The sequence below is a fragment of the Pseudorasbora parva genome, chromosome 22 (genome assembly GCF_024679245.1).
Source record: "Pseudorasbora parva isolate DD20220531a chromosome 22, ASM2467924v1, whole genome shotgun sequence".
Lineage (NCBI taxonomy): Eukaryota > Metazoa > Chordata > Actinopteri > Cypriniformes > Gobionidae > Pseudorasbora > Pseudorasbora parva.
In genome coordinates, this window is record NC_090193.1 from 23,854,554 (window position 1) to 23,871,528 (window position 16,975).

The 16,975-nt window shown below is 39.2% G+C and overlaps 1 protein-coding gene and 1 long non-coding RNA gene across 2 annotated transcripts in view; one reads left to right on the forward strand and one right to left on the reverse strand.

Moving 5' to 3' along the window:
* Positions 1 to 16,918, forward strand: part of mdfi (MyoD family inhibitor) — a 31,097-nt gene extending 14,179 nt beyond the window's left edge. Inside the window, exons 3-5 of the mRNA XM_067431092.1 lie at positions 1,408 to 1,548; positions 15,027 to 15,302; positions 15,431 to 16,918. Of these exons, the coding sequence (XP_067287193.1) occupies positions 1,408 to 1,548; positions 15,027 to 15,302; positions 15,431 to 15,684 (671 nt within the window). The 3' untranslated portion in view covers positions 15,685 to 16,918. The remainder of the gene's footprint in view (positions 1 to 1,407; positions 1,549 to 15,026; positions 15,303 to 15,430) is intronic.
* Positions 15,586 to 16,975, reverse strand: part of LOC137057973 (uncharacterized) — a 47,384-nt gene continuing 45,994 nt past the window's right edge. The window contains exon 4 of the long non-coding RNA XR_010900557.1: positions 15,586 to 15,722. This is a non-coding gene — a long non-coding RNA (uncharacterized lncRNA). The remainder of the gene's footprint in view (positions 15,723 to 16,975) is intronic.

A 16,975-nucleotide genomic window follows, 5' to 3' on the forward strand; every position in this document is an offset into this window, starting at 1 on the left:
CTGCTGTTATTGTGACTTTTTCTGCTCTGTCAGCAGCTGTTTCCAGATGTGAACTTACCAATTCCAGCTCCTTTATTACTACACAGCACAGGATATAAGGCCTTGGGGTCTGCACAGCACCACAGGATGCATTCAGACCTCAGCAGGCAAAGTGTCAGGGGATATTTCTGCTGCTAGCACGAAGTGTTGCAAACACTTTTATTTGTCATTGAGGTTGAGGAGGAGAAAAGGTTGATGCTTCTGTGAGCCATGAGTTCAGACCCTGACAGTTTGTCTATTGTTGGAGTTTTGGTTGATGGAAGCCCTCATGAGTCCTCTTGGTTTGCCTGCTCGGAGGTGAAATAGTTTTAGTAGAGAAAATAAATATGGCCATCTGGTTACGATGTTGTCAGCCGGTAGATCTGTGTTCTGATAGGTTCAAGATTTCCGTCACTCAAAATCTCTTTTATTTCTTTTTCTGGCCTTTTCTTACTGGAGAACTTTTATTTTATTTTTAAAAACTACCCTGCAAAACAATATATTTTAAAATCGACTCGTGTGTGGGATGCCTGAACACTTAATCAACAAATTGGTCTTATTTAGTTGGATTTAGGTTTGCAATGCTTTGTCCAAAGATGTCCATTTGAATGATGTAACTGCAGTGCTTTAAATTAGAATTTCTTTTTCTTTTTTTACGGGAGGGTTTTACCATGCAAACTGCCTATTAGTCATGCATTGGATGACTAATCGACTAATCTGTCATCTTGTCGAGACATCTTGACCCTGCATTTCTATAATAAAGTGATCATCTTGTCCTCAAAATTACAAGATAAGGAAAACAATCACACAGAAAAGGTAGAAACTGGAGGCTGCCAAGATAAAAGGCAGAGAGTCACTAAAGGAAATAAGCAGAGAGCAGTGGACTGATGTTCCACGGGAGATGTTGTGTGTTTATCAGACAGCCAGTAAAGCCCAGCTGGCTTCAATTTGGCTAGGTATGGGACAGATGCCAGGAAGGAGCAGAGCTCAGTTGTACTCAGCACAGCTAAACACAGCGCTTCTCCTTGCTAAGACCCAGTCCTGAACCCTCTTTGATGTCACGCTGCTCTAGCCTTCTCAGACAGTCCTGTGTAATTACCAGGCCACATAATAAGACCACTTGGCTCCAGCGTTAACTTATAAAGCACGCACACACAAACACATGCTGCTGACCGCATGAATGCGCTTTCACGGATACGTGAGCACAGCACACCAACTGATGATCTAGCAAAATAGCTGATGCAAATATAAACACAAACTGAGCATCCAGCATTGTACTATTGCTGCATCAAGACTTTAGAAATGGATTTCAAAGCAATGCTTTGTGCAATCTCTTTGTAACTTTTATTTTCTTTCTCTCTCCTCCGTGTTTGTGTTTTTTGGCCTCAGAGGGGAATGAAACCGGTGAGCAGACAGCACCGAATTCAAACACTCCACCCATGGAAAAGACAGGAGACGTGGAGAATGGCAACAACAACAACAGCCTGTCCCAACCAGACCTCACCAGCACTCCTGGCAAAAGCATAATATGTAAGCATGAAACTTGCGTGGACTACATTACCCAGCAGCCCTTCTCAGTTCATTTGTGCTTGGTATATATGTTGCACTATGGAAACTAGGACTTATAACACTGGCCAGAGGTCTCTTGAACTCGGGGCTGTCAGTGAATGTTTTTTTATTGCAGTTTTTATAGGACAGGAAATGGTGTGGGGAACTGGATCAGGGGGTAGATTCAAGAAAATATCCCGTAGAAGAAAGGGGTTAAAAAATGTAAAGTTCGCAACTATTGAAAAAAATCGTAAGAATTTCTTAAAAACTTTGTTTTTTTTTATTATAAAGAAAATGACAGGATTTGATGTTGTACTCGCTGTTTCAGTGGCCGCCTTTGTTTACTGCCTGCAGATCACCGTAAGAATCATAATAATCATGTACACTTTCTTCACTTATCCTTAACTTTGGAAATTTAAGACAAGTTGGAGGTTATCCTGACTTTGAGAGGTTGTTTACAATGATTTTTTTTAAAGATTCTTGAATTTAAAAAAAAAGTATTTTTAAGTTTTGTCTAGAGCAATCTTAAGGAAGAAAAAGATACAAACATTCTTAAGTTTTTCTTTAAAAAAAAAAACAAGAAGAAAATGACCTATATAAGAGCTTTGGCACAATATTTTAGTGCAAATACACGAACTTCAGGGCCGTGGCTCTGACTGATCGTAAAATCTTGAGCAATGAATGTTCTGGAGATGAAGGAGAGATGCGTGTACCGAGGTGTGTGTAGATGTAGACTGGGTGTGTACTAGTCATTAGGATGTGACTAAGTCGTCTGACTAAGGGGTAGATTGTGGATATGTCCTTTCATTGAGTCACACCAGCACCAGTCCCCTCTGGGACAGTATATCCACCCATAACCTGAAATAACTGCAAACACATAATGAGCACACTGACTATTCACACACTCATCTGTGTTTATGTTTATCTACAGCTCAGTGTATTAAATCAATCCATAAAATCAGTACAGCACAAAACATTTTTGGGTATACAAATATTGCTGTAAGAACCCAGACATAGATTCACTTTGGCAGGACAATAGAAGAGGGTCTCCTAATGTCAACTGATGTTGGTTAAGAAGTGTGTGAAATGGCCCATACTTGCTTTATTTAACATCTGAGATTTTATATTTTTGGAGGTAGCTGCTATTGTTGTTATGTTTCCTTGGCAACAGTGCCAGGTGAATTATAGCACTGTGCTTTTGGCAGTCAGCACCAGCTTTCTTACTGCCCTCCAAAGCATATATTGGTGATAGTGTTACATGGTCTTTCAGCTTACTTTTCACATTAAACATGGGCTTTTTGATTTGTATGATGTCAATTTATTTAAAGTATAATAGGGCTGAGTGGTATAGAGACTGAGCGTATTAAGGCCACGCCCACACCAAACAATCCAACGCTCTCCATTGACTTTCTTTTCTTACTTATAACAAAAAACAGAACAATGTCTAAAAGCTGATATGTGACGAGGTGTACAGCAAACAAGCTAAAAAACACAGTTAAGTTTTTAGAAGCTGTCAACCCAAAAAAAAATAGCATTTAAGGAGACAAAAGTGGATACATGCAATAAGACGTGAAGCTTCAGCAGGAAGAATGGGTCAGTTTTGGGATCCTGACACTCAATATGGTTACGTGTGCAGTAAACATTTTGTCAAATATCCATATGTCAGTTTTATATATTATATTTCCTGTAGCTGACTACGTTCCCCTCCAGTGGGTGTAGGTCTCAGTGTAATATAACATGCTGCGCTCTGTCTCAATTGCCTCTATCCACTTTTGTGTCCTGAAACATTCATTTTTTGGGTCAACAGCTTATAAAAACTTCTGGGTTGTTGGTTAGTCACATATCAGCTTTTAGACATAGTTAGTTTTTTTGTAATACGGCAGAAATGACAAGGAGGCCGCTTCCCGCAATAGAAAGTCAATGGAGACTTTGTTGATTTTTTTCCCATCTGCCACACGATCTTTCAGAAATCAAATCTAATATGATGATTTGGTGCATATTTCTTTTCAGTATTCTTTGATCAGAAGAACAGCATTTATTTGAAAAATAAATATTTGTTGACATTGTCTTTTGACATTACATACATGGCAAACAAATCATACTCCTTTTTTTAATCTTACTGTTCCCAAACCAATATTTCACATTTACATTAAAACTGTGACATACGACACATGAAAGTTTTGACTATTTCCATGGATACAAGCTTCTTTAAAAGACGTCATGAAAGCCACAACTTCATCGTACTGGTACTTTTACTAGTTAGAGCTGGGGGGGGGGGGGGGGGGGGAAGCTGAAAGTGACTTCCCGTAAGTGTTATTCATGATGGAATAAATAGATCCATGCAGGACCCCTAACCTGTTTGCACACAGTCACAGGTTATGAGAAACATACTGAGAGAAAGTATAGTAAGGACAGGCCCTCACTGTGTGTGCGGTAGTTGAGGTCGTGCTCTGGTTGTCCAGTCTGAGCCCATGTGCTGACACATTCCAGACACCTACTGCTGCTTATTTACAGGAATAATTGTGCTGGGGCGGCTGCTGCCATTTCCTCTCTCACCTTCACCTCCTCCTGAAAACCCTTACAGCACATCTAAGCATGCAACCAGCCAGACTTTAGCCACTGTCGGGCCAAACCGTTTTCTTTGCTTCATCGTTCCATTCCGTACCGATCAGGGCCAGCCGTTACGGATATAGTTTCATTTTCCACTGTGGGGCTGATAACCAATCCTGTTATCAATAAGTGACAAATCCTAAGTGGCGACGTAACTACACGTATTCTACCAGCACGAATGCCGTGCAGTACCAGGCTTAAGTGGAAACACAACAGGAACCGATACTGTTCCTAGAACCATTCGGGCCAATGGTGGAAAGGCAGCTTTTATCTTGAAGGAAACCAACGCACAGACTAAAAACAAAATAGGTTGCAGTGGTTGGGAATTTGGTAACTGGAATTCTTGGGGAGACTTTGAGAGCGGAAAGGCTTGTAACATGATCTCATTGCCTCTTCACAGTCTAGCAACATTTAATTATGTTGACGTAAATTGAATGATCTTGAAGCCATGTGTTTACGCCGACCATGTTTGGACATCGACTTCTCATATGGCAATGATATTGAGCTCATGTTAGCCCACTGCCACAAATCTGTCACACCTTAGTGCAGTCGTAATGTGCAGGTTTAGTGTGACAGAACAACATTACCTGTCTAAAAGTTCCCAGTAATGAGCTGGCCGGAGTGCAACGGAGACTCTCTACTGGCTGATTCGTGTAAACGCTTGGCCAGAGCATTGGGGTGTTTAAGACCCTGTGAAGACCCGGCGTTCCGCGTCACTAAGAAGAAATCATAAAAAGGAGATTATGCATCCTGCATTTCTTGGCTGTGCGTCCCCAGCACATTTTTTAAAATGGCCATAAAAATGGCAGCATTACGATTGCATAACAGAATGGACAAAATGTACAGCTCCATCCCAACTTTTTTCCTTGCAAACGTGTCTCCCTCGACATGTTTGGTTTTATTTGCAGATGGACCCGTGAGATGTGCCTATTTGGGACTCGTAAAATGTTAAACACTATTGCATCATCAGGTTTATAAGGAGTGTGCAATCCTTTATGGATCCATGTGTGCTTTGAGGCTGGCGGTTGCTTATTTATCTTTTTTCTTTTATTGATTTTTCTTTTGTTGTTTTTTTGGCGTACAATTTCTGCTTCTCGACAGTGATGTAGCAAGTTTAATGTTTTGCTGACAAGCAGAAATCAGTGACTTTTGTTGAACACAGAAGTGTGAAGATTCAGCTATGTCCAAATTCTCCAGCTCAGGGCGATGATGTCATGGATGTTGCAAGCGTGTCTAGACTGAATGCCTTCAACAGGCTGTGAGAGTGCAGAAAGGACTGTTAAATTCACTTTCATACTTTGGATCTGTTTCTAGTGTGAGTGAGAAATGAAAAAGAGAGTGAGAACATGGGTTCAGGTTCAGGTCCTCTAGCAGTTCTAGATTTCTAGCAGACCTCTAAGTTTGATGTAAGTGTAGATTGCTTTTACAAAACTATTTGCTGGATTTTTTTTATTTTGTTTCTTTGCCATAAAAACGATTAGTTCACTTCAAATTTAAATTTCCTGATAATTTACTCTCCCCTATGCCATCCAAGATGTTTATTCAGTGGAAAAGAAATTAAGTTTTTTGAGGAAAACATTTCAGTATTTTTCCCCAAAATGTTGAAGGTCCAAATCAATGCCGTTTCAAAGGGCTTCAGAGGCTTTTCATAATCTCACTTGAGGAATAGGGTCTTATCTAGCAAAACCATCTGTCATTTTCTAAAATAAAAATGTATATACTTTTTAACCTAAATTGCTCAATTGCATCTTGCGCTGCTCTGCAACATCACGGATTGTGCAATCACATTGGAAAGGTCACGCTAGACATAGGCAGAAGTACCGCCCGGTGTTTGCAAAAGGCTCGTGTGAAGACTAATATAAACACCCTTAAAGGTCCCGTTCTTCGCGATTCCATCTTTCAAACTTTAATTAGTGTGTAATGTTGCTGTTAGAGCATAAATAATACCTGTAAAATTATAAAGCTCAAAGTTCAGTGCCAAGCGAGATATTTTATTTAACAGAAGTTCCCTTTCAAAGCCTACAGCGAACGGCCAGTTTGGACTACAGCAGGAAGTGCAGGGATGTAATGACGTCACTAGAACCGTTTGTTGACTAACCCTCCGCCCACAAGAACACGCAAAATAGGGGGCGTGGTCTCGTTGCTCTCCCACGTGGAGAAGAGCACACATTCAGCGCTTGCATCTCCCCGTTATGGTAAGAGGCGGGACCTTTCTGGGCAAAGTGCGCTAAGCTGCTGTCCAATCACAACACGGGAAGCGCTGGTCCAATCAGAACTCGTTACGTATATTTCTGAAGGAGGGACTTCATAGAACAAGGAAATCATCAGGCCGTTTTTAGGACAGAGAAAACAGCGCTGTACAGATAAGTCAATTTTGTGAAAAATACTGTTTTTTTTTTACACGCGAAACATGAACTCATGTTATATTCCACACTGTAAACATAATCAAAGCTTCGAAAACACGCGAATAACAGGACCTTTAAGCAAAAAAAAAGGTTAAACAGCGATATTGGATGATTTTGAAGTTGGAAATTGAGTTTTTTGGTTTGTAAAGGCTGTTTGAATTAGTCTGGTACATTCACTTGGGGCGGGTACTTCCGCCTACGTCTAGCGTGACCTTTCCAGCATGATTTCACAATCCGTGGCACATCCCAGAGCAGTGCAAGGTGGGCAATTTAGGTTGAAAAGCATATAAATGTTAAATTAAAATTATTATTAAAGGTTTGGCTAGATAAACCCTATTCCTTTTCTGGGATCGTGCAGAGCCTCTGAAGCCCTTCAAAGCCCTTTGAAACTGCATTGATTTGGACCTTAAACATTTTGGTTGCCATTGAAATCTATTATGTGAATACAAATCCCGGAATGTTTTCTTCAAACTTTATTTATTTTCGACTGAATAAAGAGGGGGGGGGGGGGGGGGGGGAATTATATGGAAATTTTCATTTTAAACTAATCCTTTAACACTTGTCTAGAATATTTCAAACATTATCTAGTTAACGTATCTGGTTTACTTTACCTTGAATTAAATATATTTTAATACAAATGTTGGATTGGTAATATTAGTCCTTGAAGAAAATCGGACTAATTGGTCAAAAGAAAGCCTTTCCATAATTAGGATGCTTTCACCTGACCCTGAGAGAACGCATTCATTTAGAGATTTTGCATGAGATGTCGTATTTTGATTCAAAACCAACGCAGTGAATAGCAACTGGCCTGAAACATTCTCACATTGGCCCTGGACCACTGGGTCATCCTTACTATTGAGCCCTGGGATCAATTTAAATTCATAAAGGCCATTTAATCTGCCTATGAAGTCTGGTTTAAACTCACCCTGTAAGGTAAAATTGCATAATGTCTGTAATCAGCATTGACAGTCTAGACTCTAGTGTTTTGTTTATGCTATTTATATGCACATACTTAAAGATCATCAATACACTCACTCATCTCCCTCATACATCAGCAGAAGCACTTCAAGATATTTATTTTTATCAATGCATTCCCTCTGAATCAATTGCATGGACTTGCCTCTCTCCTGTCAAAACGGCAACTAGAAAAGTAACAGACAAGGGAGGTCCATATACTGTAAAGAAAGGCTTGATAAGAATTAAATTTGATCAGAGAATAGTCTCATTGCATATCCCACCTCACTGTCCCATTCTGGCCTTTTCAGTGAATTTTTCAGCTTCAGCAGGGCTTAAAGCTCAGTTCCTGTCTCCATCATCGCATCATCTATTATCAGAGTTCAGAGGGGCCGGCATCAGGGGAAATAAACGTCTTAAAGGAAGAGGGGAAAATGCTAGCTTAAATTACAGCTTTAAAATTCTCTGATTAGAGTCTTCATCGCTGGAGATTGTCATTGAAATGAGCTCAGGCAGAACAGGATTAAAGACTACTTGGTCTCTCTTGTGAACCTACTGTATGCTTTATTTTTTTGATGCCACCCTGTAAAATCTGTCTCTGCTTCTCAGAGAGCCGTATCATTTATCCCTTAACACATTTGGATGTTTTTTTCTTTTCTTTTCAGCTTTGACAAAAGACATCCTTGTTTAGAAAGTAGGGGATTTCCATCTAACTGGTGTTAAGATATGGAGCTTTCATTTGCACCATCTGTCCTACATGTTGTTTTTGTCTTCAGCTGAACATTTCTTTAAAAAAGATAAGCATTTATGCGTTTAATAGTTTGTTGCTCTTGGCGATTTCATGTGTTTGTGTTTTCATTTTGTATCAATAAGAAATTGCTGACTCACTGGCTTCTGTGGCCCCGAGGACTTAAAACAGAAGGTGGTGTAACTCACGGCTGTTTGGGGCAGCGGGGGATTTTTAAATGAGGTGTTACGGGAAGTCTGGGGCCCTGGGCAGGGAATTTAAGATGAGATAACTCCGCTGATGTTTGGGGGTCTCAGGGGCCTGGAGAGGCTTGTGTTTAGATGGTATGGGTCCTGAGTGATTCTAGACCCCCAAAGAAACTTGACATCTCAGGGCTAAATTTTACATTTTAGACAAGGACAGAATAGGTGATGCTGAGAGCTGTTGGTCCATGTGCTCTATGGAGGAATTTTGGAATTAAGTTGTTTTAGGAAGGAAATAACACTTGGATCCATACTTCCTTTGTGCAGTAGATTATTTTAAAATAAATGTAATAGCTAATTTACCAGAATAAGACTATTTAAGGACAAGACAGACACTTCTTCTAAAGAATTGTTTCCCCTTTGATTTACTTTCTGCCAGTTGTCATCAGCTTCACACCAACATTTTGACACTCATCTCTCCCTTTTGTTTCTGGTGTTATGGACTTTTGGATACATGGTAAATGATGAAAATTGATGGTAGGCTGCAGCCTGTTTTAGTATCAATTAACTCAACCTATAGCTCCATTCTTAATCATCCTAAGTTTGTGTACATGTAACTGCACATGTGTTTATGCACTTTATTTTGAATGCTAAGAGCATAAAGCGTTTCATAGTTTTGCCCTCTGATTCTCAGCAGAGTAACTTCTGGCTTCTGCAGAAATTTCTGACTTTCTGGCAGATGCCCAGGAGACCGGCTGACGCTGCCTGTTTACTGCACTAAACACAAACGCACACAAACAAAGTAACATCCATGATTTAAATACCTCATCCAAAAACTGCAGCACAGGATAAAACAAATATGCCCCTGCTATTTTGGATTCAATTTCTGACCACCAACTTTCCCAAAAAAAAAAAAAATTCCCTGTGGTCTTTGAAAATGTTTACACCCTTTAACCGCGTGTGCACTTTTATTTAGGTCAAAAAAGTTTGAAATGCTGTGGGTGTAACTCAGGCAGTGTACAATACAGTGCTGTTCTGAGAGCCACTAATGCTTCTATTTAACCTTGAAATAGACCCTTTAAATGCAAGTTTGGATGAGTCACAACATAATTGAAAACAATGTGTTTCTTTGAAACCATTTCGTAAGTTTGGCAAGTTTTAATCTTTCTCAAAAACGTTTATTTTTTTCTCTTGCTAGATTTGAAAAGCCATTGTGTCATTCTAACAAGATATATTGTTCATCTTCTTATTGAGCCACTTTGTTCAAAGATACCTAGTCTTACCCTTACAAAAGAGCATTCATTAGTAAGGGCGTTCATAAAAAGCATTCATTTAATCAAGCTATTCACATTTCTGCTACTTTTTCCATCATAATAAAACCATTTGAGTTTTAGTGAGATAGTTGAGATAGATGTATTTTGATGCATTTAATGTGCCCTTTCTGCTAATTACTTCACTTTTTTTCCTTTTAAATCTCATTGAACCCAAAATTTTGAATGGTAGTGTATAACGTAGAGGCCAGACCACAGCAGCTGGTGGTGAGGAGACAAAGTATTTCAGGGTTTCTGTCTTTGTGTATGAGAGAATCACACATCACAGCTTCAAAATGTCAGATGTAAATCCAGGGTGAACTGAAGCTGTTTCTGAAGCGCTGATCCTCCAACAAGAGCTGGCAAACTCAAGATATACGCACATTAAAACCTGACAAACAATATAAACACCCTGCCAATCTAACACCGAACATATGGACTCGAGGGTGATGTTTACCCGATGGAAAGGAACTGGCTTTTAGTCTTTTCATAGACTCTGACTTTTAATGCACTTCATATAAATGATCTTTTTTGTTTTCCCTTATAACAAACCGAACATCTGGAGAAAAGTTTGAAACGGCAACATATCCAATCAGAGCGGATTTGCTCGGCCAGGCTCCAACACCAGCACGCTGTGGGCATGTGTCCGCTCGGCCATTATCTAAGGTAGCTGATTGCCAGTTCGGTCTTCTAGACCTTCGAGCGTCAGACTCTGTGAATAGAACGAGGTGTGTTTGTGTATGTTTTTCCTGGACTATACAGAGTCCACATGCCTCGGCATGGGCACCAGACCTCTCGCTCTTTTTCTCATAAAATTCCCTTCAGGCGTTTCTCATATGACCTGAAACGTGCATTAAGGTCAAGAAAATGTTTATTGCAGCAAAAGGATGGGATTAAATACTATCATCATTTACAGAAAAAAATATAACAAAACGTTTCACGTAAAAGGTCCATTTAGCCTTTCTCTGTTTTGGGGTTTATTTCCTTTGGCTCTGATGGTCTGAATTTCACATAGTTTTTCTTTCTTCCAGAATAATTAGTCTTTTGCGGCGCTCAAGAGTAAAATATATGAAGTGCTGTGTGGAGCACTTGCCAAAGTCAACTCCACGAGCAGTTTGTGGAGGAACACTAGAACATTTGTAGGCTGTAAACTCACAGGGAGACTTAGTCTGAACTTCAAAACGCCAAGCGATTGGCCTCATCCTCACACCCAGCACAAAAAAAGACTGACGTTTTAATTATCATGTTAGTCATAACTTCGCTGATATGCCTCTCCTTTTGTTTTCATTACCCTGATCTGGCTACAACGCGGCGTATCGCTGTACGCTCTTTTGTTTTCGATGGCAGGCTGCATGCATCGCGGTTCACTTGTCAAATATTTGCCCACCATACGGTGCCCACGTTCAAGAGCTTCATTGAGAATTTGTTTAATCAGTGCCCATGCCTGAAACAAAACATTTATTTTTAATCAGACTTGAAAAATGTTTTTGACTTTTATGAGACATTCTATTTGGTTGAAATCAGAATGCAGATATAGTATTTTCCTGAAAATAAAGCTACATTCACATTGTCAGTCCAAATCCAATTATTTTCCAATTGAAATCTGATTAGATTTAGCAAGTCTAAACAGCCAAAAATCACATGAAATTTTTACAAATCTATTTCATGCTACAAGCTTCATATGCAGTTTGGAATCCTATTCAAATTGCATTTCTGGAAATCCGTTTCAGTCTGACTACTCTGAACAGATTTGGATTTTCTGTGATTTATGTGGCTTTCTCCAGCCACTTAAAGCGCAAACGTAAGACATTGAAAATGATAATAAAATATCATATATTACGGCTCACAAATTGGATCTGAACAGTTGCACAATCCGATATGCAAATAATCAGATTTGGACTTAACATCAAGCTTAACATCAAGGGTGCTTCCCAATTCTGTGCATCCTCGTTTCCTTTCCTAGATTCCTTTCCTCGCTCCTTAGCTCCGCCCCTTCAGGATGTGAGGGAAGGACGCGAGGAAAAGACGTGAGGACGGAGGAATTGAATCAAGTGAAATTATATATCCTCGCTCCCTTTAACGTCACTTCAAAGCGGCGTCAATTAATGATGACTGCACCGCTGGATTTAGTCGGGATTCTTGTACATTAGAGAAAACTATTTATATTGTGAGTTACAGCCTCCACAAAATACCACGTTTGTCCATATTTTAATTAATATTACCAGTTATTATTAACAACGAATTCCAGTTATTAACTGCTTTTTATTCATTGTATAGTATTGGTTTCTATTTGTTTCTCTATTTGTTTCGTTCATGTGCTTTGATATAATTCTGCAACTTTCAGATGTTGTTATTTGACAAACATTTGTGTCTTGTACATGTAAACACAATAATAGTAATGAATAAACTGTGGCACTGTGGATATGAAGGGGGAGGAGAATTAATGCATACGTCACGTTTAGTCGATAAAGCACTTCCGCAAAGGATCCACCTGTGTATCCTCGCTCATGACTCCTCAGGAAGCTTCCTCACTCCTCCATCCTCGCAGTGCATTTAGAGAATTGAGATCTCCTACAACATGGTTGAGCTCCATCGGTTTCCGGGTCATAGGATGGAGGACGGAGGAGCGAGGAAACGAGGAAACACCCCAAGTCAAGAAAAAGAGAGAAAAAAAAAACGTTGTATACAAGTAGGGTTGGGTACCGTACTCTATACTTTTCAGAGCACCGACCGAATTACATCAGTACTACAGAGTACTGATTTACATGAATTAAATCCGTACCACATTTCGGAACCTGAGAATGCACCTGGTAATATAGACTAGTGTTTTTGAATATTAAACAGCAAAAAGGCTATTTACGAATTTTGCGTGAATGAATGGCACTGACCCGCAGTTTATTTACCACATACACACACACACACACACACACACACATAGAATTGCGTGTGACAATCACGTTTCCCTCTCATACGAGGACATAACCGCATGTCCATCATATCCAGTCGCTCTGAGAGTCACTTCATCAGCATTTTACCGTTTCATTTGAGAAAATCTACCATCATGTTATAAACACACAGAAACTTAAAGGTATTTACGGCAACCTGTCAAAATAAAAGTTCGGTTTAACTTGAGAAATATATTACTGTTGTACAGTAGAATTAAGATGTGTCTCAGTGTAATAATAATGATAATACTAACACTAATGTAATAATTATAAACTATAAAAACTACATTTTTTAAGCAACTTACATTTTTCTTCCAAGAATTGATGTTACTTAATTTTAAAATTGTTTTAATTTTAACAGTATAAAGCTCAGTTGTGCAGCTTTGTTTAACAAAAAAGTTTAATTAAGTATAAATTAATAGTATCTTCATTGGATTACCAGAAAATACACAAAACAGAATTTGTGGGAAATCTTTTCATAGAAATTGATTTCAAACGAAAAAAATTATAATATGGTTGTTTTATGAATTCAATTAATTGAATTTTACATGATTATATGACTGGCACACAGCAACGGTTGAAGTTAAAATCTTCTTTGTGTTGTACTGAAGAATCAAAGACACCTACATTTTGGATGCACTGGGGGTAAGCAGATAAACATCACATTTTCATTTTTGGGTGAACTATCCCTTTAAGTATAAGTTACTATTTACTAGCAAATATTACAGTGAATAAACATCAGAGACTATGGCAGACCAGGCATATTGTTATTATGACTTGCAGTTATTGATGTATCTCTTCAGTACCGAAAAAAGGTACCGTTGGGTACCGGTTAAAATGTGAATGGTACCCAAACCTATATATAAGTCACATTTATTTATCACATTTCTGATGATAAAACATATTCCGGTAAAATGCAGTAGACAGGGTTGGCTGCTAGTTAGCATCTTGACAGTTTTAGACTCTTTACTGTAAAACCTGATCATTGCTTTTGTTATCTTAAAGCTATCCTGTTTATATTTTATTTCAATTTCTACATCTTTGGGCTTATTTATTTTTCATTTTCAAGGCACACAGAAATGTTTCCGGCAAATTGTGCTCCTTTGCTTGATTTGTGTATGTTGTCTTGTCATTTGCTCTCTGTGGGAAATGAATCGTAGTGGTGATCTCATGTTGTTTATTTGTTCTTTTGTGTACTCTTCCTGCAACTCTGAAGCAATGATTTGCAAATCCATTCTGGTCTCTTGATCTCGGTTTATTAAATCCTGTTTCTTTGTTTGTTTGCTTGTCTGTTTGCTTTGGACTTTTTCTTCTTGGTTCTTTGAAGATGGTTAGGGGGGAAAGCCATCAGACTGAAATGATACACAACAAAAAATGAAAGGAAACAAGCTATAGAAGAAACGGATGAACATGATCGAGTAACTAAGTGAATCTCAAATATGAGGCATATAAACAGTCTAGACCCAATGCTTACGGCAGACCAGCAAGCTCCAAGCGGATATTCTAAACACATGCGCTCTTCCCATCAGGACTCTTGTCCCTACTGAATTCTGATGGCGGTTTCCCAGAAACAAACCTCGATTTGGTGTAAATCTCCATCAATCTTGCCCTTTGTTTCCTTCTATGAGTGACCTGTTGACACAACTAGGGCTGGGTGATTAATTTAATTCACTTTTGTTTGTGTTTGTGATATAAAAGTAAGCAACATTGTGATTTCAATGTGCTTTTTATATGCTCATTAAGTTGCCTAAAGACTCATTAGACTAGTTTTGTGAGCTAACAAGCATTACAGACGCTTTAATAGTCTCTGATTAAAAAACAACAACAGCATTGATCATCATAAATGTTTCATGAGCACAAAATCAGCGTATTAGAATGATTTCTGAAGGATCACATAACACTGAAGACTAGAGTAATGTCTGTCTTAAGACGTAGCTTAGAGGTAGTATGCTAGATTTAGGATTAGAAGCTTATTACAAAAATAAAATTCTTAGGTATTGCAAAAGATTCTGCCAGATGCCCTCTTTTGGAAGTTGATTGGTCCACGACAGGAAAAGGCTAATTCCATTATAAGAAACAAGACACTAACTACATTTACTGGCCACAAATATGCAGCTGCTGCTTTTCTTCTACACATCCTCGGGCAGCAGAAGGAGAATAATTACACAGCAGCAGAAAAGCTGTTATAAAACCCAGCTATAACCCTGCTCACCTTTTTGTTTGCTTTCTCTCTCTCTCTCTCTCTCTCTCTCTCTCTCTCTCTCTCTCTCTCTCTCTCTCTCTCTCTCTCTCTCTCTCTCTCTCAGATCAACCTCAGGCACGGTCTACACCCATACACCCCACGCTAGCTAGCTCGATTGAATCAGCAGCGCTACTGAGGAGAGACAGCAAGCCACACAGCAACGGGGTCAGAAACGGAACTTTCTCTCGAGCCGCCTCATCGTCCTCCTCATCTTCATCCACAGCCCATAAAAACCCCAAGAAGCTGCAGTCGAACCCATCTATCAACAGTCAGAGCAGCAAGAGGAGCAAAGGTAGCTCCAAATCCAACAGCTCCCAGATCCCCACAGAGGCTCAGGATGGTGAGGCAATCATTTGCCGTGATTGTTTGTACACATTTCTTTCACTTGCAGGAAGTTTGACTGACACAGATAAGCATCACTAGCCAGTGAGTTTTATTGTTGTGACTAACTTTCTTTGCTGCGTCCAGATTGCTGTGTCCACTGCATCCTGGCCTGTCTGTTTTGCGAGTTCCTCACACTGTGCAACATCGTGCTGGACTGTGCCACTTGCGGCTCCTGCGCATCAGACGACTCGTGCTTCTGCTGCTGCTGTGCTTCAGAGGAATGTGGCGACTGCGACCTGCCCTGTGACATGGACTGCGGCATCATTGACGCGTGCTGCGAGTCTGCAGACTGCCTGGAGATCTGCATGGAATGCTGCGGCCTGTGCTTTTCCTCCTGAGACTCCCATAGGGGGCGCTGCCTCTTTTTGATTTTGACCTGAGAAGAAGCAAGCAAAGAATGGCATCAGTGATCTGGAGTGGCTGCAAACCAAGTCGGAGTTGTGAGTTACAGTCTAGTAGCTTTCTTTTGAACTGTCTTGCTAGGAGCAGGGTTAGTCGTCATACTCTTTATACATATGAACTCTTTCTGGACTGATTTCTGCTTAAAATGTTTTGTAGAGTCTACATTGGCATGATGCTGAATACAAATACATCCAGAAGACTTATGAGGCCACCGAGAAAGGTCCAAAAACATTCGTAAATGTCAGTGTTTGTTAGTTATTTGAAATCGTCCTAGTGCCAAGCTTTTGATAAATGCACAATCCAGTGGTTTAAGAATTCCACAATAATGCACACCATAAAAGAGCTTGAATTGCAACCCAGATCTGTTTTAGAAAACAATGGAGTCTCCTAATAACCTTCCAACGTCAAGTTCTCTACCGCTATTTTTTTAAATGGTATCCCAAATATCATCTCTCAGTACGCACACTTACTGTAGTACACTGGTGTAGTCCTCTGAGGATTACAAAAGCCATAAACTGTGAGTGTGAAACTCATAGATGTATGCGAGTGGGAGAAAGATGCGTGTATTTAATATATGGTGCCATACTACAGTTGTATCATAGATTGTATATGAACATGAAGAGAATCCTGTCAGTCTCTACATTTGGTCCTGTGACATTTTTATCCTCACTCTTTCTATAATTTTCACTTCATCAATCAATCTTCTTACATACTGGAATATTATACTGTAAACCATTGTGAATTGCTCTGTTTTTTTCCAATGTGAAATGTCTGTATTGTAATTCCAAAACTTTCCATTTAAATCAATTGTGAGTGAATTTAAATGTTAGTTTTACGTATCTACCTATTTTTTATTTTATTTTTTGATGTAGTAAATGCCTAGCGTTAGCAGTATTATTTTATCCTTTCTAGAAAAAAATGGCTGAAATCTAAATCTAGAGCAGAGGTTGGTGTAATCTAGAGAGTCAACAAAGCATAATTCATACCATAAACTGTACATCTTACAGAAAGATGGTGAAAAGCAATGCATTGATTTGAATCGTTTACATTTTAAGAACATGTTTCTATTGTTGCTTGCAATAAAACTGGAGGTAAACAGGATTTTTAACTGGATAAGAGTGTACAATGATGTGTACAAAAGAACAGGATAAAATAAATCTATCACTGTAATATTTGATCTTGTATCTTTTGTAAGGTTGTTTTATTTGATAGAGAGGCATCTAATTG